Consider the following 26,697-nt stretch of genomic DNA (forward strand, 5'->3'; position numbering starts at 1 on the left):
CAAGAAACACTTCTTTATATACAGCAAGATGGGATGTTGTGTTTATCAAACATACTACAAACTGAATACTGCCTGGGTTTAAATCACCTTCTGCTTATTTATTAGATTTGTTCTGTACATGACTAGGACACGGATAGGAAAGGATTAATATTGTGATTGTGGATTATAAACGTTCAGACTACAAGAGCACAAGCAGATGCCTGGAAAATACATCCATATTTACAGCAGATTTCCAAGCGACCCCAGCTGCAGGGCAATTACTTCTACCCCAGCTGTGCTTCTGGGCTGCTTCTTAGCATGCACGTTCCTTGGCCAGTCAAGGAAAGGCGAAATGTAACAATAATTATGATTTGGCGATATAAAGTGACTTGGATTTTCAAGGAGGAAGTACAGCATGAATCATTGCTTGGACTAATCTAATATTTGAATGCAGTGTTTTCATGAACTCGTCCCAATACCATGTCGTGTTTCTAAGATCTCTATTACATTTGTACTGTTCTTTAAAATAGAAGTCAGAATGTTGGATGTGTTCCAGTATCCGTAACCGGCCCAAACTATGTCTAAACATGTTCCTTTTTTTATTAGCGAGTAGCTAAGGTGTGTGTCCCTATACTATGCAAGTACTTCACCTTAGTTTACCCCTTGTCAGTTGTAACTGAACTGCAACAGGTGGATATTTTTAGCACTTTATGCATATTGCTTGACGCGCCATGACCTCTTATACAAAAATTCCAACCAATAGGCAAAGCTGTTGTGTAATTGTCAAGTTAGAAGCAGGCTTGCTCAGATTAGAATGTCAAGAAGGGACTGAGTAATTGTATCCATTTCGTTAGTATATACTCATTTTATGAAAACAGGCGATCTGGGACTTGAAAAAAAAAATGAAATAAATAAATAAAAAAGAGACGGTATCAAGATTTGACTGTACCCGTTTGCTGCCTTGAATTAGGAACACTTTGCACGGCAAAGAAAACTGGTTACGAAACTCTGCTGCCCAAAAACTTCAACGTCATTTTCTTAAAAAAAAATAATAAATTGTCTCCGGAAAACAATTGATGCTCAATGCCTGCCCTTTGCCAACTAAACCACATCTTCTGGCACCCTAAACAAATACATCAATAAAATACAATGCAATTAAACAAGCTACTTTCAAGCTCATACAGTACATGGCCACTGGCTTGTTTAACCGTGTGAGTCATTTTCACAAAAAATCGTTTCTTATTTTTGTTCATGAAATTGCATTCTCATTGTGTGTTTCCTCCTCCCTCATGCTGGTTTATCACTGATCAATACTAACCGAAATGCACTGCAATGCACTCGCCCTATTTATTTCGATAGTACCACAATCACAATCTTATGATATGCTGTTTGGTTAAAAACAAAACTACCACGTTAAGGAGATATACATTTGTATCCTTTTTTATTTTTTCTTAGAGACAGATCGATAGCTCTTTTCTTTAAACGATCAGACTAGATCAGACTAAAGAATCGGGATAACAAAGAGCAAAGTTCTTTTTTTTTTTTTTTAAATAAAGGGCAAGTCATATCTCACTGAAATGAAAAGCCTAACCACGCTAGAATCCATTTCAGAAGCAGTGTCAATGTGAACTTGTAAAGTAAACGCAAACCTCTTAATCAAGCACATCAGCTTTCTCACAAGGCCCTGTATTGTTTTGCTTGTTTGTCAAACTTTATTTTCATTTGACTCGGGTAAAGCCAATTTATCCAGTCACTACTGTACATTATAAATTCACTTCCTGCGCAAAAGTACTCTGGGGTCAGGAGGGGTCCTTATACCTGTTACACAGGAAGTCCACTTATAGTGTGGCTTCACCCTTTTCAAAAGGACTAGGAACTTGAGAGAATATTGTGCTAACAAGTATATATATTTTGAGGCTTGCTTATTATTATTCTTGTACGGGCTTACCAGAATGGAATGTGTTGCATGAGTTGACATTAAAAGTTACAAGTTACTGGAAACTCTGCTAAGGAGGGAAATAAAAAGAACATTGACTGTAAAACAGTGAAACATTGCTCTGGAGTACAGCGTTTCCTCAGCAGAGGCCCACATGTGTCTACGCAACATCTAGTGTACAAATCCTTGCCTACCTGATAGTTGCACTCAGGGTCCAGACAGTGGTAGTGCTCTCTATACTGGTAGGCACAGTGCAGGTGTCCACAGTGCTGGCTGCCAGAAAACCTGCAAGCAATCCACAAACAATCATCCCTAAAGCATGTACTTTACAGCTTTGTTATAGCTAGCACCTGTTACCAGGGAGTCACATAACAGGTTACCATAGTTCGGTCATCTGAGTGGCTGCAATGATGACAGAAGGAATGAGTAAAACCAAACACCACAACAAAACAATGGTTGTCATAGAAAACTCACTATTAATTGTACTAAAATGACATAGATACAGATAAGATACAATGTAAACTAGCTTGAAAACCATACACAGTGGTTCTCATACAGTATAAGTAGAGTATTCAAAACTTTTACACTTTGCAGTAAGACCCCGTCTGTATCTGAAGTTGTTATCTCAAATGAAATGATCCTATACAGTACAGTACAGTGACCACTGCCATCGGTAAGAGACTGAACATTCGCTGCTGTGTAAGACATGTGCCTGCATATTTAGTTCTGAGGTTCACTGACTAGTGTGAGCAGGTGGCTGCAAGTACTGGCTTTATTGTAAGATACATATCCGAAGTTCAGTCTTTTTAATGACGTTCTGTCATATCTGAAGCAGTTGTTTCATTTATTAAAAAGCCTGTTTCAAGCCTATTTATCAACTTCAGATGTCAGTTTGAAGATAATGGCTCATTCACTCCCTTCGTACTGCCCAGGCTATACGGCAATCACTGCTCTTTATAAAGCAGGAGATTTAAGTATTCCAGTAAAATATAATAGTTTATGACCCCCCCTCCCCCCCCTCCCAGTGGATATGGGCAATGGGTAGCGGCTGCACAGCAGTTGCAGTGATTTTTAAAGTGCAGCTCTGTTTAAAGGAAGCTTTTATTGAATTGTCACTGTGTTAGTAGGCTAAATGACTGCTTTTTAAGCTAAGTGCTATTACTTAGATATTATCTCCCCCCAGGAAACTGTAATGGCAAGTGTTTCAATAGCTGGCAAGGAGGCGGAAATGTTCCAGTCCGCTTATCTCCGGCAGCTCCACAGCTTCTCCCGAGCAGAAAGGTTGAGAATACGAGGCTGGCTTGTAGCGTTACAAAAACACAACGGATAACTGATGATGTAGCAACAGCCACTGCCTCCACCATCCCAATAGCAACTGGAGGGTTTGCCACCTGTTTGTGTGGAAAATACTAGGATTAGATCAGTTCAGATCTACTGTTACTGTGCAATACTTAATGTGCCCCGATGACTGCATATCAAATTGAATTTCAGCCCTTTACGTTTTGACTGAGGCTGATCAGCAGTAAAGAATCAGCAAACCAGGATGCTGCTTTGATGTACTACTGCAAGTTCAACTCATATTAAAAGTTACCCAATATCCAGTGCCTCACTGTCAAACATTGCCACTGCATGCAATTTAAATAAAAACATTTTACTCTGCCATGTACTGAGTTCTGAGTTAAAACATGTGTCCCCCTGTACCATGGGATGAGCCATATTAGGTATAAACACTGCTATAATTTCCTACTGGATTTATATGCAGTACTCATTCATTCAATAATACATTTTAAACACTAACCCTAACATTATTGTGAACACTTACTTTAAAGTCTCACCACAACATATTTGAGCTTTTCCAGTAACAGAGTTTGCTAATCACATATCATTAACGATTAACTTTTTGTGATTTTTTTTTGTTTAAATCTTCTTATTTATTGATAATTTGCCCCTGCAATCCCATAGTTAAAGCAACACATTCTCTGTGTCTTTAGAGGCAATGATGACTGTTAAAACCCTTCAATTACACCTAAAAACACACAGAAATAAACAGTTGCACTATTGCTGCCAAAAGCACCATCTGCTAAAGCACGAAAAAACTAAAGAAATCCTAAACAAAAAAAAATGCATTAGATCTAAGTATTCAATGTTTTTCCAGTGCAGTCTGGATTATCCCAGGGCTGCTTTTAGCGATCACTTTGCTGAGTTCATTAAGCTAATTGAACAGCAAAGCTGTTGTGTTTTGAGGGGTGGGTGTTGAGGGTGTGGTGGCTGTTGCAGGTTTTCATGTTTTATCCCCCCTCCTCTTCATATTTTGTCCCTCTCTGCTCAGCCTGCACAGGCCTAATTGTCTGCTGCTATTCACTCGCAGATTAAATATTAATTTTGCAACAATACACAGATTGACGTGCATCTCATGTTACAGTAGAGGCATTTGGATCAAAGTGCTAAGAAATAGCAGGGGCATGAAATCATTTAAGTGGATAATAGATCAACTAAATAGTAGCAGGGTGATCTTTAAACAGCAAAACACTCAGGTACATGAAGTACCTTTTTTTTTTTTTTTTAAGGGCGAGGTGGGAGCAGAGGGGGTTTGGGGGGGTTAACTGGTGCCACTGACCCCGCTCATTAGATCAGCATCCTGGGAAGAACAAGACCCAGCCACAGATGCAGGCTTCGTTTACCCTCTTTTGAGTGCTTCTCTTCTCAATCCGGAGACTGAAACAGTATAGCGGCTTATCTCGCGCCACCCTGTGCATCAACTGCCGAGATGTTTAGACACAATTTATGCATTATGCAGCGCAAATATCAAAACACTTCTTGGCAGTGCCAGGAGAAGCCTCATTAAAAATTCCTTAATTAAATCTTCTTGCTAAATGTAATCAGTCCAAGGAGGTTTTGTGTGTGTGTGTGTGTGTGTGTGTGTGTGTTAATGCAGTATGTCTATCAGTGTGCAGGCACTGATTTCTGGCTCCAGTGTTGTAGGTAGAAAACGTATTTAATACATATGTAATACGCTTCTATAGTTACTAAATGAGTAATACTAAAAAGCTTTGTTGGTCAGAAATTTGTAATAAGAAACTATTATCTTAAAAGAGGAATATTTGTAAGGAACTTATAGCAATTATTTATGGAATCATTTGTTGCCCTCAGTTAGTACTGAACTCTGTTTTTGTTGCTCCAACTTCACTACATATTGTCAAATAAAGAGGCGATTTTAAACTTTGGAAAAAAAAAGGTAAATTTGCATACCTGGCAATATATTTCTGGTACAGATTGACATCTTCAATGACTGTTTTCTCTGCTGGCAATCCATTCCTAATGCACCGCACAAAAGAAAAAGGATTAATGTGAAACGGCTCTGTCGTTAATAAAAACAAGCTGACACGGTATTTACTTACATGCAATTTCAAACTTTGGGGCTATCAATATACATTTCTAAGGTGTAACAACGTTTTCATGTACAAATGAATCAAGGGAGCATTATGATGCATGGCCTCCCAACAAATAAAAAGAAAAATTACTTATAAATCATTAATGCTCTCTTGGTGAGTGCACTTATGCAAATCTAAGTGTGTGAAAGGTCAAATGCCCTTCAGAGAATGCCCCATAGCCCATTTATTTTTTTACAATGTATATAATAAAATCTTGGGTTAGTCGTTTCTGTCACTGGTGACAACTGTCATGTGCCACACACATAGTATAAAATGGGATATCATATTATATTAAGGATGCCAAAATAGGGAAGTCATTTGTGGTTGCAAACTTTTTTTTTTTGTTACTGTCTAAAAAGATATCCTATCCCCAAGCTGAGAATGTGTTTTTATACAGACAAGCAGGGCAAGATATGAACTGTCTGCAAAGCAGATGGCATCTGAGAATGAAGTCACTTCTAGACAATAGCAGCTCCCGCAGGAGAGCTCCCTAAATCCCCCCTCCCCTCTCGTCATCACGAGGTTAGACTGTGAATGGCGAGGTTATCCCCAGACTGTTATTACACCGGTTACCTTTTGACCCACAAGTGACTGTATTCTACTTATTTCTGTAAACTCACACCTACATGTTGTGATGAATAGCCTGTCCGATCTGACTGGGTGTACTGGGTTCCGCTGCTACACATCTCTTGCCCACAAGGTGCATGCTACAGACAAGAGGGTATTGGGTTACGGGCCTGGATTGAAATATGCATGTTGTTTTACTTTTACTGTGCATGTTTAATACACTACAAGTAGCTTCTTTCAGTTCTGAGTACATTAAAGTAAACCCCCATGGGCTTCAGCTACTTATTATGTACTATATGTATAGCACTTGATCATTATTTAGCAGAATACAAACCAGGGTGCATCTGGGTTAACGTCAGTGTTTGTGAGATACGGTTAGGGTAACAATTAAGATAGTACTTTCAAATACAATGCACAGCGCTTCCCAGTCTGTATTGTACATTAATGCACATTATATACAATGTGCTAGTTATTGAAATTACAACACAATGCATATTCTATACAGGTGAATATCATACAGTAGAAATAATGTATTACTGGAACAATGCATGATAAACAAAGGTGCACATTGCAAACAGGTGGGTATCATATAGCAAACATTAGCGATGGAATCCTGCAGTAACATTAATGGAATCTGGTTCCACTGCATAGGGGTTACAATACACATATGTAGAGGAAAACAGCATTGTAAAACATTTTCTCAGTTTATGCAGTGATCAGGCTAAATAAGAGTCGGCCTCACTGGCAAAAACCTATTGACTTAACACCTGCCAGTTACTGCTATAAGCGTAAACACAATGTATTTCTGCTTTTACATTTCAATCTTGAACGCTACCAATTGCCAATAACACAATGCAAGAACGCCAAGAGGTATTTTCTCCCAGAGTTTACCTGACTGACATAATGTTTGCCTGGATCCGGAGTTATAAATGGCTCTGTATTTTAGTACCCTGTCAAGTTAAAGGAAACCAACATTTACAGCTAATAGACACTTACCTGACTGTAGACACAGTTCCAGTGGTGATGGAGTCAGTCTTAGAGAAGCTGGATTTCATGTGCTCGGGGGTGTTGAAGCTGAGGTGTGGAGACTGCTCCCCTATAGCAGCGGCGGCTGAGGCTGCAGTAGCAGCCGTTCCCAGTGCCCCTGCCGTTCCCGAGAGCGGAGGCAGGATGAGAGCTGGCTCCGTCTTCACCGGCATCAGCTTCTGGATGTTGCGGATATCGTACTTGGAAGGCCTTCCTACTTTTCCAGTTTTGAAGGCAATGGCACCCCCCATGTCCTGGCTGCCCTCCCCAGGCTTGAACAGGTGCAGGTACTTGACGTTATCCAGGTCATACTTGGAGGGCCTCTTGTAGGTGTTGCCATTCTGCGGCCGCAAGCTCTCACCAGTTTTCAGCTTCTGGATGAAGAAGTCGTACTTTGAAGCCCGGGAAGCCAGGCTCTGCATTTGGGAGGAGCTGGTGGGAGGTACGGACAGGGTGACGCCCTTGGGGTCCGGCGGGAGAATCTGTCCCTCAGGGCTGTGCAGCTGCCCAGCCGGCTGGAGTAGGGCCCCCTTTTCCTGCGCCAGTCTGGAGTTCAAGTCCTCGGGTTTGGGGGCGTGCACGGACCAGGGTAGAGTCTCGCCGGCCTTCAGTTTGCGGATGTACTCCTCGTACTTGGAGAAGCGAGCCCGCCGGGTGACCTCGTCATTTGAAAGGGGGGAGGACTCTGAGGTAGCAGCTTTCAGCTTTTCGAAGCTTATCTTCCTGGCCAGTTCATCCCTCACCTGCTGGTCATCGTAACCGAACATGCCCAGGAACTCGTTCATGGTGTTTGCTGCATAGTCACGGAGGGCAGAGGCTTCCCCTGTGGAATGAATCACAGGAAAAGAGAGTAAAAAGGGTGCATCTATCACTTGGTGTTTGTAACTAGCTTTACCATCCCCGATTAATGCCATCACAGAAAACCGCAGCTTATTGTAAGGTAATGGCAGTTTTGCTGCACTTTAACTGCTTTTAAACTGATCAGCCTACACACTAAGGCGATGAGTGTGTTCAGCCACAAATATATGTATATATATATTTTTTTATAGTGCATGTAATCCTGTACTGTTCTTCTGCTCACAACTTTAGGTTTTATGACTTTTTGGAAATTAAAGTAATTAACACTGGAGGAAAAATAAAAAGGAGTTCATCAATGTCACCCAAATCAATTTCACTAAATGTTCTTGTCGATGGCTTCCCAGTACATTAAGCAAAGTTTTCATAAATGTATTGCTCTTGCTAGCTCACTAGAAAACGTAGTTAGAGATCTTATTGCTATTGAACCATGTCACAATGCAGCATCAATTATGAATCCATTTTATGGGGTTTTCCAAGCTATTTGGAAATATATATTTATATAAATGACTATGCTGCTAAGTACTTTTATTTTTTATTTTAGCTTTATAAGGGATTCCCAGAATTAATTATTGTTATTTAGGTCCTGTTTAGTTTCAAATCACTCCAATGCTAGGTACTTGTCCTTAAACACAATGAGAAGTTATTATCTGTTCTCTATATATAGCAGTCTGTTCTCATATACTGCAGGGCATAGCTTTTAAAAAAAAAAAAAACTTTAAAAGCATGTTATTTAGCTCAGTGTCACAGTGTTGCATGGATCCTGACATATGCAATTTTTACTTTAAATATACTACTGTATTGCTCTTTAATGTGGACCATTAAACTATCTCAGTTATAAGGCAAAGGAAAACCATTTGCTTGCTTGTGCACTAAAATCCAGGTTATTATTATAGGAGGCCTTAAAAACACACAGGGCTGACCCCTACATCAAGGACATAAGGAAAAGGAACAATGTCAAGTTTAAATCGCAATATACAGAAATGAATTCTGGACCAGTTCAGGAACAACAGATACTGTGTGTGTTTTAAAACAGAAAAAGAAACAGACTTAAGGGTGTGAGCCTGAATACCACCACCCTTTAATTCTACATTATTCCTGAAGAATTATAAATGACTATACTATTCCCTAAATCCATCAAATAAAACAGAAATACATGCGAAAGAGGTACACAGTTTTTCAAGTTGAGAGAGGCAGTTTTAGCATTTGCTGCTGTTTAGATCCAAGCATTGTATTTGTTTATATATATACACACACACACACACACACACACACACACACAGATAGATAGATAGATAGATAGATAGATAGACACATATTTATATTTTATACTACATGTTGCACAGACAATCCACAGATATCAACCAACATGAGGGTGTGTAATCTGGATTTTTCCATCATCTGTCTAAAAACAGGAACGCCTAGTCCTGCAACAAATCTCTTATTCCACCTGTTGTACAGAGTTTATATTTAGATGTTTTCGAGACAGATTCACACCTTTATTTTGGAATCAACAAAAGCAGGCTGCATTTCCTTTATTAAAAAGCCTTTGCAAGAGACTTTTCTTCATTTATTTGAGTTTTTTTATTTTTTATTTTTCAGGAGCATTCGCTCTAGACGGAGTGGTGTAATGCTAGCTGGGTGCGATGGTAATTAATACTCAAAATGTCATCTTTGGTCTCAGATTTCTGTGTTCTTGCTAAATCTGCCTCTCCCGTGCTTTTCATTTCTCCTCCAGGGCTGTAAAATAATCCCTGACTTTCCATCATGGCATCACGCTCACTTGACTTGGTGGCACATCAGTATGAAATGAGATCCTGTCAGATCGAAAGGACATGAAAAATTGAAAAGAAATGTATCAGGTATTTGAGAGGAATTATAGTTTTAAAACGAGCACTTTGTTAGATTGCCTGCTGTTTGGCGGCGGTGAATGCTTTGTGGGTGTTTGTCAAATAAATGTAGCGGTTCTTAATGTTAATAAGCTTTTTAACAGTTACATTCTACTTCCAATTACAATGGATGTGCTTTCAACACCTTAGCAGAATCCGTGTGTCCTGGTTTCGTATAGGTGTCAACAGTAATTGTAGTCTCAGCACACTTGGTTTAGATTGAGTTAAAGCTGGACAGGGACAGAACCCACAAACTCATAATGCAATGAGGCTTTTTTCTCACCACCAGTCCATATATGGTTTGATTCAGTATCTGCAGGTAGGTTATTACTCAGCTCTGTTTAACCCCAAATGTGAGCACAGAGTTAAAGTAAACACAATTTGAGACCTTTTTTTAGACAAAAAAAAAAAGGAAAAATGTAGCAGAGTTTGAAAGCTATAATGTACACTCTGAAATCCACAGTATAGTACATTATATATGTCTCCCTTTACAAGTTAAACAACATTTGGAATTAGATTATTTAAATAAACTGGTATTGCTAAAACAAATAATAATAATTTATATATATATATATATAGACGCACAAATAATTGTGTGAAAAGTTAATCTCGACCAAACCAATATCCTCAACTCTCCTCATGCATATTTCCTGAGGAAGCAAAGAAAATATCTTCCTTATATTTTAAATGTTCTTTTTTACAGCAAGGCAGCACTCACTCTTGTCTGTTTATATATAAGTACTGTACTGTATAATGAGGTGAGTATGTGGCACTGCTATTATTATTCACCTGGAGTTTGGTTCAATGTGAACTTTTCAATTATTATTATAATTGTGTTTTATCTCTAAGAGGGTGGGAGTATTTCTTCTTGGTATTTAATAGAAGGAAGAAAGCTTGTGTTTTGGGTTCCCCATCGCACCTGAGACGTGCCAAACCAGGTGTGTTGGAACAACAGGTTGCAACACTCGTAAGTTTTTCTGTGAATTAAAGGGGGTCTAAGGGGGTTTTGGGTGAAGCTTTTCCTGGAGGAGTTATTGTCATTAACCTGCCTCGGTGGAACCCCTCCGATTACTCAACAAAAAAGGCTTTAGACAGAGAGAGAGAGAGAGAGAGAGAGAGAGAGAGAGAGAGAGAGAGCAAGAGAGAGAGAGAGAGCCCACAGGACTTGTCTGTGTAGAGTGTATGAGGAGTAACTTCACTGGGTAACTCAAGAAACAGTTGTAGTTTTGATGGCTGACAAAATATTTTGAAAACCCTGCATGAAAAGCGTGTCGGCTGATCTCAGATTTCACCCAGGAATTCATCCCCTACTGTTGATGCAGACCGACTTCCCTGTGGTTCCAGTGGCACTTTGGCCATGCCACTAACGCTCTGAACGATCACAGCTGGGTTCTCGCATTTTGTATTTAAATGTTGCAATTCAGGCATCTACAGTACTGTACTACCTCCCACTTTCTTAATTCTAGAATTGTACAGGGGAAATCCTGTCTCTCATAAGCAATACCATCAAGAGAGGTCATTGCAATCGCCTTTCAGAGTCCCTTACATTAATCCCCATCTAAACTGAAGTACAGTTCATCCCCACTACCAACTGACAAAGCAAAGTGAAAGTGGCTGTGTCCTTCATAGTAACGTTTCAGAAGACTGATTGATCTGGATTGATTTCTAAGACGAACTGTATACATTTATAAATAAGGCAATTATACTGAAGCCATATTTCAGATAATTTCAGGTGAGTGTTGTGTTTTAATTGTAGTGCATGTTAGATTTTTCTTTGCTGATAATAATAATAATAATAATAATAATAATAATAATAATAATAATAATAATAATAATTTTTAATTTTTGTTTCTTTCTTTTGAAATCTATATATATAAAAAAAAGTACCAAACCTTTTTCTCCCCACCTGTAGTACACTTACAGGTTGCTTTACGTATGTTCCAGAGAATGAATGGCCTTAAGTTCTGACTTAATAGCAGATAACCTTAAAAAACAGAGCAAATTCTTTTTTTAACCTTATCATATTTCATGATACCTTATGTGTGTTTTTGGTGTCACCAGACACAGAGAGATCCCTGGATTGAGGAGTGAGGGCCTGTGTGGCTCGCGAGTGTCACTGGAGAGTATAAAAAGAAGTGGCACTAATCACTGCACTTCATGTTGGCAAATTCCACCGTGCGACATGCAGACCTTGTCTATGCTTGAAGCAATTAGGGCACATTTTTCTTCAACAATGTGATAACAAATGGGCTTTACATCTTCCTTTTACTGACCAAACATGGGCATAAGCCAAGTACACATATTGTCTGCAATACCAGGCAAAGAATTAGAAATTATTGCAAAAAAATTGAGCAGTAGTTGAGATAATCTCAGGTAAAAAAACATTATGTCTGGTAACACTGACCTTGGAATATGTCTTTGGAAAGCTTATAACTCAAGATATTGCATATTTCAAATCACAGCAAAAGTCTTTGATTTGTTATAATGCATAATTTAATGACACCATTCACGGTTATTTATCTTATTAGTTCATCTGAAGAGCTTTCACTCATTTAGTGGGAAGCTGCTAAAGATCACAGCAGCTATTACATACAAACAATATTATTTTTGTGGCTCTGGGTTCACAGTCAAATGCATGTACTCCAATTAGCTGTTTTCCAAATGCATTGTTTTCCTAGTTTTATTCTGTAATTGCCATTGTGCTTTCTAAATTGCAACATCTAAATTACTGAAGGAATATTCCGCAGTTTGGGTGACATTAAATCCTCACAGCATATTTATGTGAGGAGTTAAATGTTTTGAAGGTCACAGTTTCTCTCATTGATCTTGCAATGTTTGTTAATTACATTGTCACTGATGTTGTGAGAGATAATTAAGCCACTATGTTCATATGCATAATTATGTGTGCACTGCATCAGCCTTTGAAAGACAGGAGCAAAAAAAAAAAAAAAAAAAAAAAATCAGGCTCTTAATTGTGAGCTGCTCTGAAATATGGCAATATAGGTGCCCTACTTCGCTAAAACAACACAAAAAGAGAATAAAAGTACTGCAATTACAGAAAATAGTGCATCCTCTTAATTATTTAATCTCTCTGTCATGTTTAGCCCTGCAAGTAAAGATTTGAAACCAAACAGCCTTGATTGGTTAAACCAAACACCAACACTGAGGTGCTGTGTGCTTCACAACAAAAAAAATACATTTACAGAATTTCTGTTTTTAACCATGAAATAAATACAACATGACTAATAAAAACCACAAAGAACACATTTCCCGGAATAAAAAGCTGTATTTTCTGAGAACTGTTGGTCCCACTTCCATAAGAGAGGCCACAGCTACTGCATGTCAGCTGGTGTGAAAAAGAAACTTTCAAAAAAATGTACACATTGATGGGAAAACAGTAAAGATGCAATCTGCTATCTCCAATATCATCTTACTGCATTTGAGATAACCACAAAGGACACAAGCATATATATATATTTTCTAAACAGGTATATATACACAGACACACACACACACACACACAGGCATATGCTAATCGCAATCACTTTGTGATAGTGCTGTGGTGAGGTGTAGTTGACAAAGGTTGAAAATCTGGAACCAGGTACAAACCCCAATACCTTTTCAGGTCATTCTGAAATCACACCTGGTAGCTTAGTGTCCTATCAATGAGAAAACCAGTGGTGTGGCAGAAATGTCGTGGCACATTTCACGATTAAAAAGAGTTACATATTGACATCCGGGTAGGACAAATGATATGGCTTCGGACACTTTTTCAATGGATGGGAGGGCAATTTTATGACAAAAGGAAGCGGTCATGAATACTGCCAACTCCTTTAACTGACAGAGCAACCCATAGGTAATGGAAAAAGTGCTGCTAGGACGGTGGCCTGTAGGCCCAGTCTCTTGGCCTTGGATACAGAAACACAATGGCAGGCAGGGCAGTGTTATTGCCATTTAAAGTTTCTAATTTCTGATTAAACCCTGCATCACTACATTTGAGGGGTACTGAATCATTTCTAAGATGGTATCACGGTTTCCTTTTTGTTATGATTTTGGATTATAATGCTTTTAAACTGCAGACTGGTGTAATTAATATTACTTTATAATGTTTGACCAGTATGTGCTATTCTTAAAACAGACATCACTCCCAGTTGCCTTTGGATTCAGAATTGAATTTGTCATGCAGTGCCTGTGTACTTTGCATGCACTCAGGCTGTTAGTGGTCTCTATGGGGCTGTTAACACAATGTTTCAATTCAATTGTCACTCAAAACAGTTATAGAAATACAGATAAAATTACTGAAAATTTGCAAGTAAACGGTTCTTTGTCAGTTTCAATCCAGCAGATTGATTTCTTGGGGAGCTGTAATGAATTCATGAATCTGCTGCTTTTTTTGTTAGTTTTTCTTTTTTATTTTAAACAGATTTTGATAGCTGCTTTTTTCTGTTAGTGTTTCATGCGAGATCACAGACTGTGTTGCTCAGGAGGGCATTTTTTGTACGTGTACCTGTTTTTAGTTTTTTTCATATCTTAAGCACTTGGAATGACCAATTCACAGGAAACAAGATAAACACAGATGTGCACTTGTTTAAGAAGGAAAACTCCACTACAATGAAAGGAAGTGGCAGCTCACACTATTTCATGATTAAATACATTGAGTATGAACTTAGCGCGGTGGTGGTCATGCAAGCTTTAGCCAAAACAACCCCATTATGGGCCGGCATACTGAAAACCAATCAGCTAAATTCTGGTAAATCAGGTCTGAATTGGCTGCTAATGTGGAGCAGAGATATCTGCTAACCCACATGGCTGTAGTTTTCTAGATCACGTATTGGGTTTCAGTCACTGCAAACTACTTGTGTTAAAACAATGCACCACGTACCTGGGGAAGCAAAGGGGACCTGCCTAACAGGAGTCTCGCTGGAAGAATTGTAGCTGTCCTCCTTGTGGGCAGCCTCCTCGGAATCCCTGTCGTCATGGTAACTGCCGTCCTGTGACCCCTGAACCTCTTCCAGGTCCTCTGCATTGTCCTCCTCATCACTGCAGCCTTTGGGCTGTACCATGTATACCCCTTCAGGGGGGCGCTCCTCGCCAGTGATGGCTTTCCTTACCCTCGCCTCCCTGTGCTCCATGGGGGGCTCGTCCGAATAATCCCCATTTACCCATTTCTCAATGGCCTCCCTCCGCCTCTTGTCTTCCTCGAAGCTTTGGATATCATTTAGTCCTTCTGGAAACACAGCCTCGGACCTGTCGAGGTCTTCGTGGTAGGAGCCTTCCCGCTCGCTATTCTCCTGTATGCTCAGGTCTCCCTCTCCATGCTGGGAGACATCGTCGTAGACCACCTGCCGGCTCAGCTTGGCACAGATAGCGTTCAGTTTTAGGCCACCTTTCCGTTTGGCGGCCATCTTGGATTTACCTGAGGTCTTTTCAGTGCATAAAGTTCTTTCCGCTGTTGAAGGAGGTAGCCAGACAAAAAAAAGAAAAAAAGATAACAAAATTAGAACTGTTTGTAAGCCAAAACACATAAACACTTTTGAAAAATGTATTTTCGGTTTGTTGTCATTGTCAACCAATGTCTAGTAGCTGAAGCTTTCCAGTATATCACGGCTTCATTATTCATCTGTTAGAATATCTCACGAGTCCAAGAAAGTTTCACACTTATTACCAATTCCCTGCTGTCCCACTAACATTCACATTTAAATGGTGGAATGGATTGCTTTCAGAACAATTCCAGATGCAGCAAGATGTTTTTACTTGGAAGCTGCACAACCCCTTAACACTTGATTACAAATACAAAAAAAACAACAACAACAAAAAAACAAACAAAGCAAACAGATTTTTCAGACATTATTTTGATCCCTGGCAGCTCCTATCAAGCACTCTCCTGGCCGTTTCAGGCTAGTCATTTTAAAACCCTTCTAGGCAGTATCAAGCTCAAAACCACATTTTAGATATAAATCAGACCCCCAACAATGTACCCAGCAGTCATTCTGACAGGATATAATCCTTTACATGACAGGCGAATAAAAACACAGTGACATTTTATATTCTCTTTACCAAGAGAAGCTGAACATCTGCCATTGACGTGGCTGCTTAGCTTCAACTCCGACAGCTTCAAACTAAACTTCTGCCGCCTGTCAAACTCCATCCAGCACCTCTCCAACCTCTTACAAGGGCTCGGACGGTAACACCTCCTGAACATTATACCTTTTCCCTGCCTCAGACGGCTCTAATAAACACATGCTATATAAGAATGCTGCTGCCTTCCTGCCTTCTGCATATCAGTTTTAGTAAAAACTCTATGCACCTCTAAGGCAGCTTTCACTTTCAGCTGCTCTCTCTGTTCGCTACCCCCTTATCCAAATGATCTGCTGAAAAGGTTGAGAAAAGCTATTAATCTTCTATCGGTTGAGAAATGCGATATTATTTATAACGCTACGTGTGCAGCCAACCCCACACGACACAAGAGAAAAAAAAAAAAAAACATATGTAAGGAATCTATAAATATTTACAGAAAGGAAGAGAAAGACAGCAGTTTCAAAAGTTTTTTTTTTTTTGGTTAAACTTAAGGTGGTCTCTATATTTAAATCTTGTGTGTGCCATATTCTCATAAAGTTACTGTACTTGTTTTTGTTATTTCTAGGCTTGACTTTAATCATTGCATCCAGGTTTTATTTTTTTGTTTTGTTTAATTGTTTTTCTACAAGCCAAAAACTAACACACCCCTATTTATTAGAGCTGTTCCCAGTTACACCAGTAAGTTCCCAACATGTTTCATTATCTGCTGATTTCTGTTCTTGGAAAGGCAGGTCCAATAACTTAGCTTTTGGATTCACTTTAGCTGAATTGTCTACTGATACCACGCCAACCTTGAATGTGTTTTCTTGGGCAACATCAAGCCTGTTCTAAGTTCAGATCTTTATCATCTTGTAAATTACTCATAACACATCAAGGCCTGGGAGTTCAAGAGCCAAATATATCACATTAAATCCTCTGGAATTATTTATCTTCTGGTGTTTAAATGTAACCACCGAGGCTATTTTTAAAAAGTCACTTTTAAACAAACAAACAAACAAAAAAGTTTCCAGACGTTAAATTAAACAGTGTACTTTATACATGGTATACTATGTATGAACAAATCTCTCTCTCTCTCTCTCTCTCTACAGCCACTGGCTACCCGGGTCACAATCCTGCGTAGTGTGAAACCATGTACCTGGGTCGTACCCGTGTTAACCCGGGTCCCAGCGACCCACCTCAGGCTGTGGGTCGACACACTTTGACCCGAGCTGAGCAAAAAAAATGCATGATGGCCGACGAAATAATAAACAGCCACGCCTGCGTGAAGTTTCACTTCCGCAAGGAACGGTTCTGTTTATTCTGTTTAGCCATATTTTTGTTTTTTGAGACATTTGGGCCGACGATTCAATCCAGAGAAACTTGGATGGAAACGTGTGTAACAAGCTGCTTCCGGAGCATTGATATGCGCACTGTGTACTTGCATCTGTCACCCAGGTCAACCCTGCTTTAAAAGCATTGTGAAATCGCATACCCGACCCGGGTCGGTTCCGACCCAGGTAGAGCATGCCAGTGTGAAAGGGGTTTATATATATTATTTTTTAAAATTGCCAACACTGAACCTGTTGATTAATTAACTTACAGTCTGTTCAAAATGCACTGAAATCCTTTTGGTTCAGTCTTGCCTGCCAATTACAAATTATTCAGTTCCCAGCACATGCTTTCTCAGTTACTGTATTTACATCTACAACTTCCTTTTGAAACAATGATTTAGGAATCGTGTTGACTGTTAGCCGGCCGTATAAACAGACGATAATTGCTTTTTTTTTTTTTTTTTTTTTTTAGACAATCGGCTGTCAGGGTTAAAAGGTCGTCGTCTAGAGGACAGCAATTTGGAAAAAATCAGCTGGAAAAACTATTAGGAAGTGGAAGACATCAATTTTAAAGTATCTTCTCAGAAAACCTCAGGAGGAAGATTGAGGTCATCTGGGCGTAACAGCAAAGGTCGTTTTGTGTTTACAGCGTTCTGTATTTCATGCTTTATAACTACTGATTTCCTTTGCATGGCAATCTTGCCTTCCTTGTAGGAAATGACCTCCAAGACGCTTCCATTACCGACTCTATGTCCATTTTCACAAACAAGCACGCGGAGGAACTATCAGCACATTGTTTGAAAACAAAACAAAAAAGCCTGGGCTCATGATTGTTTGCAGTTCGTAATTGTAAGTAATTGAGGCTAAAATTAATCCTGTTTTTCTGTTGTGCCCAAGTTAACACAGGCATTTTACAGCTCAGCTAAAAGAGAAGTACAATACTGTTACACCAAATTCAAACGGGTATAAAGCTAAACTGTTTGTTACCCGCACTAACATTGTTGTGAAGCAAAATCATTTTGCTATGTATGGTTTGACCCTCAATTTAAATACTCACTCACTCACTCACTCCTATTTGTGTTAAAGCAAGGATGCATTGTAAAGGGGTTGTTGAATTTAAGTTGGGTTGTGAAGCAATATGATTATGTGATCTATTCATAAATGTTTAAGACCTTTACATCAAGTCTGCAGTTCAAGAAGCCTTTTTTTAACCTATTTTAGAGTGGGGTTATTAGTGTATTCTAACATTTTAAAACACTGTTTAAAAATAGTATTTCCAGTTTTGTGTGTACAGGGCCCTATGTCATTATTATTGTTATTCTTATTATTACTACTATTTTGGTTAAAACAGCTTATGCTATCGTATCAGTATGCAGTTTAACCATATAGTAGTCATTACTGTATTGACTATAGAGCACACAATAGCAATTACTATGGTTACACCCCAGTGTTTACTTCAGTTGCTAACCTGCACTGTGCACAATATAAAAATCAGTTGGGATAAACATGAAAAAGCGACCCTTTGGATTTCCTCCTGAGATTTTTCTGACTTTTTCCTAAAACAAGCCTTGCACTCGGGAGACGGGCTGAAAAAAAATATGACTTCTAAACCTCAGTTGAAAACAAATAATAAATCAGCAATTAAGCTACTGTAAATAAAACCAAGAAAACAGAATGAAAAAGAACAGATTTAAACATCGTTTATTTAGTGCAGGAGCCCTTAGGTTACAATGATACGAATAACGTACAGTCCTACAGTTCTTTATTGTATAGTTTATTGACTATAAATATCACAAGATTACTCGAGCAACTACTTGTATATTGATTACGACTAATATCTGTATGGACTTCAAATTCCCCTTAATGCACAACATTAAGAAGAAATGCACTTGTTAAAAAACGTACTAGTAATGACTATTCCCCCCCTGGTAGTATCTAATGCAAGGTTTACTCGTTTCTCTTAATTCATGCAAAGTCTGTACACACAGAGCCACGTTCCAAACACACCCAATCCTGTTCATAAATCAGCACTCAGTAGCTAGCAGGGGGCTCTCACCAGTTAAACACACTGAGCTGAATGTTGAGTACATTACTATATATATTCAGCCCTAATTAACTGCTACAGGGGCGTGGGAATGTTTGAAAACCGAGGAGGTGTTGGGCAACATTTAGTGAAACCGAATGAGGCAGATAACATTTGTTTTGTTTAGAATTAAATGTAACTAACTGAAGCTAAAGGTCCCAGCAAATTGGGTGTGTGGGCTGGAGGTTTGGTAACACAGGGATGCCCCAATGAAGAAGATGGGCACTATATTGCAGTGTAAGTCCACTAACATTCAAATGAAATAATGCTGGGCTTCTTTGACTTCAGTGTTATAATAAAAAATAAAAAATAAAAAACTTGAGTTAATTAAAAAGAAACTAGTAAAGTGTGGTCGTCTTCTTAATCTCCTGTCAAGAGAGCCCCATTACTTGTTCCAGTTTCACTGTCATTGTTCACCCCTCGACTTTGACTCTGGCTGTCAGGTGCCATTTAAGAACTCTATGTGCTACTTGTAGGCATTCGGGTCAAAACCCAGTGCAGCTCCCTTCTCTAATTTACAGCTTTCAGGTAGAAAAAAAGCATCTCTGGGCTGCATTTCAGCCCAGAGTAAGCTAAACAGAAAGAGGCTGATGGACAAATACACAGCATAACCCAGACCCCTACATTTGGCCTCTTTTTCATTTTCATTACACAAGAATAACAATAAGCAGGTCCGTGACCCTGTCGTGAGATTTGCAGTATTTTTCAAACAGTCTATGCTGATGCTAAAATTTCCATTTTCTGCATGCATATTTAATTGAGATTTGTCCCAGTGGTGCGGAAATGATTTGTTTTTTGCTCTCTGTTCACTTGACTCCTCTTCGGAGTCGGTAACCCTGATTAAGACGTTTGCATTAATTTCCCTGCGCACACCTTTTTTTTTTGTGCATTAATGGTTCTGATCGTCTAATTAAAACTTCTCGGCTTCACTGCTGATCACCGCTGGTTGCGTGTCTGACCTGAAGTTTTAATTGCCGCGTCAAAAGCGATAATAATAATTTCTGGGTTCTGATAATTAAAAACAATGCCATTCCTAACTACATTAAAAAAAGGGAGAGGGAGAGAGAGAGAGAGAGAGAGAGAGAGAGAGAGAGAGAGAGAGAATGAATGAATATTCTAGTACAGCTACTGTTTTAAAAAAGAAAAAAGAAAGAAAAAACAGCAACAACTGCCAAACAAGCAAGTGATGTGTTGACACAAAGAAAAACTGTTAAAAAAAAACAAAAGAGAGGCCTACTGTGCTGCCAGTCAGATTTACTTCCGTAGGATAAAGACGACACACTAGATCAGGGCAATTACTCGCCTCTCAATCCCCATTAGCTGTTGTCTTTTCATACCAATTGTAATGCATCTTTTTCTTTAAAAAATGCAATTTCTGTTAATTTATAACATATTCCCTTGTGTTTCAATTCAGATGGCTCAGAGGTTTGTACAAGCGATACAGTATCTTCAGTCTCTGCAGATTGGTTGGCAGGTCCAATAGCCCTGGGTAGGTAATAATATTTTCATCGTGATGTCTCTCTCAGTCAAGAGTCTGGAAGCGACTTCTGTATTTTAAATTATTTCAGTTTATTAAAGGTTAAAGTGTGGGAAATTCTTTCAGATGGCTTGATATTATTAAAAACTTTCCTTTAGGGAGAATACAGCTCTGGTGTAATCTTCTACTGTGTTGTTTGAACATTTAACTTTTAATGCAGTTTTAAAAGTAACAATTATATGGCTCTACAGAGTCGATATACAAGCTCAGAATCTGATTACAATTGAGTTAATTCACAAGTAACATTTGGCATCAAAACATGCTGACAAGATGTGGTCAACAAAAAAAACGTCCCTGAAAGTTAAGTCAGATAAAAAAAGGTTTATTTTTAATAATATATTCTAATATGAAACAGCTTTCATCTTAACATAGAGGAAAAATAAATAACTAAGTAGTAAACTGAAACGCTTAACAAAAACCGATACGTTGTATTAAACATTTCAAAAGGGCCATAAACAAAAAAAAAAATCTATTTTATTATTAATACATCAGCTGCGTTGTCTGCTTGCTTGCTTTTTTATCAATAAAGCACTTATTGCTTTTAGTCTAGAATGTGACCTTGCACGCTGCATTCTGTCTTTGCAATGACCTTGGGAAACCCAGGCTGACTTTTTAATGCAATATCCTCTGTGCAGCTATCAAGGGACAACGAGCCTCGCAGTCTGTGTGTGCGAAACTCACGCCAAACAACAAACACGCAAGAACCAGCAAGCAGGGGACACAGGAAGCAGCAGTGAGTTAACTAGGCTGCTAGTATACTGTGATAGCGAGCCACAGACTGAAAAGCCTACTCTCCTTTTACAAGAAAATGCTTATTAAAAAGAAACAATAGGATAGACACCCTAATACTAATAGAGGTTTTGTGACTGCCTGTTATCTGCAAGTTAATTAGTCAGCCATCTTCCTGACATAAAAGACCGCATAGTTACTGTACATGTAACATGCTGTAAGTAGCTCCCAGGGTTATTATTCAAATTATTTTAAGTTTTTTGAGTTTGATTCAACTTCACCTGATGCGCTTCATCAATAACGAAATACCTTGGTTAGCCGAAAATGTACATTACATCTAAAAGATTAACAGCTGCTACTTCAATCTTCAGTCTCGAGTTGTCTGTCCTCATGTAGGAAGCACTATTACGTGATTTGTGAACTGCATCCCTCTGCAAATACTGCATAAACACATGCAAGTGGTAGTTTATCTTTAATACTATACCACTGCTCTTAAATATACATATTATTGAAGGGGTTTTTTTTTATTATTTTTTTTTATTTCCCCCTCACACTTACACAAACTGAATATTTTTTTTAATGAATGCCACTTTGATGCAGCACAAAGAATTAACTAACCGGGCAGAAATATGAATTCCAGTCAAACAATAATAAAGTTGTGAAACTAAAGCACACATGAAGCGGAATGAGCTCAGGGCACAGAGCCATCATGTAGTTATGCATCACAAATGGACAACAGTAAAAGTGGTACACCAAGAATTAAAAAGTGTATTTACTGGCAGCAACTGAAGCCCCCCCCCCCCACCCAAGCTAATATCACTGTATTAACTGGCTGAGTGGTCATGGAGTGCCCTAGTTAGTGGCCAGGCAAGCTGGTGGCAGGAGTGGAGCTTCATCACAGTGCAGTACAGCCAAGTAAAAATGGCTGTCACTCTAACTCGTTATCTTTTGAATATATTTCATTTACCAGTTCTTGAGTGCGCTGCTGAGTAAGCCACTGCCATTAGGACAGAATCTCCAGAGTAAAATCCAACAGAAGCCGGTCCATTAGTTATCAATTAGAAGTGAATAATTCCCCACCTGGTTCAGCACAGCTAGGTACACTACATGGTTCGCACTCAAAGCACTACGTTCACTTGATATTACCTGGCATCACTGGTTAATATGAACCAGCAATGCCTATCGGCTTCTAACCAGTGGTTGCGTACGTCATGTTAGCCTTGATATAGCACTGTCATATTTCAATGTGAACACTGGCTGCTCAACTGACCTTAAAGTGAAACCTAAAAAGCATTCACTTTGGGTTTCAAGACACGCCCCTTTCTTCCCAGAAAAAAATGTTTTATTACAGGAAAAAGGGAACTCAAAAAGTTTCAACATACATATTACTTTTTTTTCAGCTTTTATAGGTTTAAACAATACAATTAAGCAAGCAATAATATAACAATTTGCTATTTTTGAAACACTGTTTTCTTAATTTTAAAACATTCATATTTCTCTGCACAATTTCAAATTTGGAGGTTTAAACAATAGTTCTTAATAACTATAAGTGTAAAGAAGAATCTTAATATACATTACATGCAGCATGTTTCCACATTTGATAAGTGGTGATAATATGAAACACAGAAAAGATAGTGTCAGCACCACTGTATAATAATTCATTGGTTTGGAAACTGTCGATTTTGATTTGATACAAAGGTTATCTGAAAATACACGCAAATTCAACGCTAAAAAAAAAAAAAAAAGCTTTAAATGGTTTTCAGTTCAGTTAAGATTTTATTCTTACACTTGCTTGAAATCAGAGGAACATCTGATGGCACAAACTTAAAACATGCATTCGGGGGAGACAGGATGTTTTGCTCATAACATCGATCCCAAATTGCTAGTACAGTAACATGTTTTCAGTGCTGTGGCTTCTTTCTTTCCAATTTTTTTTTCTAACAGAGACATCTAAAAGTGTCCTCAGCCTGCCACTGGCCCATCCTGAATGTGACTCCCAGGCCCCAGAGGGAAGACACACAAACTGCTGTTATTTGTTTAATAATATACTACAATAATGTGCATGAGACATGTACTGTACGTGTATATGGAAAATCCTTTGAAAAAATAAATTTGAATAAAAGACCTTACACTGTACACACATCACTGTATAAAAACTACAGTAAAGCTGACATCTGACGTGTGTATTTTTGACAAGGGGATAATTAAAATGTTAAAACACACAGAAAATGCTTAAATGTTTAAACAATAAACTTAACCTACTGGGTTTAAAAAAGGGGAGCTCCCGAACGGAGTCGAGGCTTCAAATGGGAAATTTCGTAAAATATTTTTTTTAATTTAATTTACACAGCTGTGGTCTACAGAAATAGTACCTGAATTATTATAGAAATATCTGCTTTCACTTTCAAATGTGCACAGAGTTGTGGGTACAATCTTTGAATGGCTTTAATTTCAACGACATGTTAAACAGGTACAGGACTGCTTTCGCCCGATCCTGTTCAGAAGACTATCTGTTGTAATGAGCCCGTGGGCAGTGTCTTGTCATTCCCATTAACCCATCGGGCTGCACACATGATTCCCATAGGGGACTTCCCAAATACCCCAGGGATCCTCCCACCCTGGCTTGAGGTCACTCTACAGTACCTAAATGGAAGAGGACTAAAAGACTCGTAATGAAAACCTCTTAGTGTCGTAGGATAATGCTTCGATTACTGTCTTTTTCAGGAGTCTCCAGTAAACTGCTTCAGCTAGAAATAGTGTATTATAGTGAGACCGCAGGTAACGCACTCTGCACTGCAACTAGAGTTTGAATACTATTATAACGATCCCCAATCAGTGCAGAAATAAGGTCTGTTTATCCTGCAGTTTATCTGAAATTCAAATGTAATTTTAGTTAATAATAACACTAATACTAATAATAATAATTATAATAATAATAATTTCAATGTTTTTAAAAAAAAAAGTTTAAAAATATGTATTTTTCTCAGCAAAGCTATCATCTCTGAATTAACCACAAAGGTGTTTACTCCTTACCTCTTTCTCAGAAATATTATGCAAGTGTGAAAATACTGTGTGCTGAGAAGCATCTCCCATATCTACTGAAATCAGGTTGATTATTTTAAACAAATGCAGCATCACCCTCCTGGCAGCCGATCAGACATTAAAACAGAATTGATTAAGATCAGCCTTACACGTTGTTGAACTGCGCCTATTTTTATAGCCATCATTGATGAAAGGAATGCAGTTTTACTTAAAGCCAGGGTGACATTTTAAAATTAAATTAGCAAATCAATAACTTAAACACAGTCTCAACAAGATATCCTTATCACAGCTTGACAAATATTGAGGCTTGTGTTTTTCCCATTTTAAATTTCTTGAACATTAATATTCTTTTTTTTTTTTTTTTTTTTTAAGTGAATACTCTGTTGAAGTGCAAATCTGATGAATTACTGTAGCAGATTGCTCTTATTAATTATTTAAGAATATTTTATAAATATTCAGGTCTGTCATGCATCTAATAATGAACGCTTTGGAGAAGGTTACTTCCCGTGTGCATCCTAATGTGTCAGAATTTTCACTTTTAATCACAGTTGCGCCAGGGCACCGATTGAAATCCAAAAATATAACCCGTTTGGATCCCACATAGTATTTTACTGCAGAGCTATAGTTTGTACCTGTAGTTTAACAGCAGGCAAGAAGCAGATTTAAAACTACACCTATTATCATTATGTCAAAAATACATCAACATAACATTACCTTCTAGACACACCTAGTCCCAGTGTAAATCAAACCATATGGCGCTTTGCATATTCAGATCAACAATGCTTAAACAGTTCTTCAAATAAACACAAAAGCACTGAAAACATTTCTCCGTTGACACATTGCAGCAGTAAAAGCTGCTGTCCACACTATTAGATGCAGTGTTATTTTATTTTTCCATTGCAAAAGGCAGAATTTACTGTACTCTGGGGATAGATACATAGTACACGGTGTTAGTGTTCCCAGAACATGAAAGATCACGGGCATCCTGACATCACAGTCGCCTTTTCTCTGCTAGTTTGTTTGTGTCACCCGCTCATTAACTCTATGTTATTCCTATAAGAGCCTGTTTCATCATCCTCTGTTTTCTTTGCATAGCCAGTAATTACCCTACCTACTACATCTGTTTAATATGCCTCACTTCTGTACAGTGCCAATAGCTTCCCGGGCTCTGTGACACTGTTGACAAACAGCCAGCTGACATGGCAGCCACTGACTGGTACGGCACTGAAAAATACCCAAACAGCTTGATACCCCACTGAAATACAATGCAGGTACTGTAGAGTTCTGCTGTACTGAGGGAATCCAGCATGGACAGTTCAATTAAAAACTAATTGGATCGTGTTGGCAATTGTATAGCCATTTTCCAGGCAAATCCTTTTGTATAATTATTACCACAAACTAAAAGAGCTATGAATAAAATACTGTGTACAACCTGCATGACTGAACTGGTTCAGCAGCTTTCCTAAATATTTGTAAGGCATACAGTATTTCTCTGTTTCCATAACACACAATGTTATTAACAGGTGTTATCTAGTTTGGACCAAAAAAAATGTTTTTCCAAAAATTACAAAGTCTAACTTTGTAGTTTTTTTTTTTTTCGCTTTCTAACTACTCAGCACCTTTAAATTCTAATAAATGATGAAGTTTCGACTTTAAACATGGGTGTCTTTCTGGTGGCTGACTCTCTGTATCAGTGCATTTTCAGAAATGTCTTTCAGCGGATAGGGTTCATTTACTACCCATGACTGAGATCCAGATTAAAAATGAGAAAAGACTTGATGTAAAGATCAAAAAGGAAAGGCTCCAAAATGCCACTTGTACTACCGACACATGCCGACAGTGATGCTAATATCTTGAAGCATCCTTTTTTTTAACATTTCGCTTTCAAAACCAGCTAGAAATGTAACAGGATTGTCACCTAATAGAACTGCAAACACTAAGCAATTCGTAAAGGTTTTTGAATAATTCAAACTAATGCTAAGTAGTACAGCACACCTCAATGCAAAGTGCCACATCAAGAACAGCGTGGGTCCAATTCATAAAGCATTATATATATATATATATATATATATATATATATATATATATATATATATATATATATACACAGCACAACCATGCAATACATTTACAAATAATATTTTGCACCTCATTTATTAACTACATCGTAAACTACATTAAATCCGACGAAGAGACCACATTTCCAAAGAAAGAGAAAAGAAAGTGAGGGCTGAT

At 38.4% G+C, this 26,697-nt stretch overlaps 1 protein-coding gene and 1 long non-coding RNA gene across 12 annotated transcripts in view; one reads left to right on the top strand and one right to left on the bottom strand.

Annotated features, from left to right (window-relative positions):
- The window catches only part of LOC117963650 (zinc finger protein castor homolog 1-like), a 185,434-nt gene that overhangs the window by 21,220 nt on the left and 137,517 nt on the right, over positions 1-26,697 (bottom strand). For 7 of the 10 annotated variants that reach the window (XM_058993164.1, XM_058993163.1, XM_058993162.1 and 4 more), the window contains 5 exons: positions 14,566-15,132; positions 6,910-7,762; positions 5,973-6,053; positions 5,165-5,230; positions 2,110-2,200 (listed from right to left, as the gene is read on the bottom strand). In XM_058993164.1, the coding sequence (XP_058849147.1) occupies positions 2,110-2,200; positions 5,165-5,230; positions 5,973-6,053; positions 6,910-7,762; positions 14,566-15,132 (1,658 nt within the window). The remainder of the gene's footprint in view (positions 1-2,109; positions 2,201-5,164; positions 5,231-5,972; positions 6,054-6,909; positions 7,763-14,565; positions 15,133-26,697) is intronic. The other 3 variants (XM_058993167.1, XM_058993165.1, XM_034904514.2) reach the window with 1 other exon arrangement.
- Positions 17,461-23,748, top strand: LOC117432392 (uncharacterized). 2 transcript variants are annotated; one of them, XR_004660819.2, is made up of 4 exons: positions 17,461-17,920; positions 20,569-20,643; positions 21,327-21,424; positions 23,365-23,748. It is a non-coding gene; the product is annotated as an uncharacterized LOC117432392 (long non-coding RNA). The 2 variants fall into 2 exon arrangements; XR_004660820.2 differs by lacking the exon at positions 21,327-21,424 and having other exon boundaries at positions 17,464-17,920.

This window comes from Acipenser ruthenus, chromosome 20, assembly GCF_902713425.1.
Source record: "Acipenser ruthenus chromosome 20, fAciRut3.2 maternal haplotype, whole genome shotgun sequence".
Lineage (NCBI taxonomy): Eukaryota > Metazoa > Chordata > Actinopteri > Acipenseriformes > Acipenseridae > Acipenser > Acipenser ruthenus.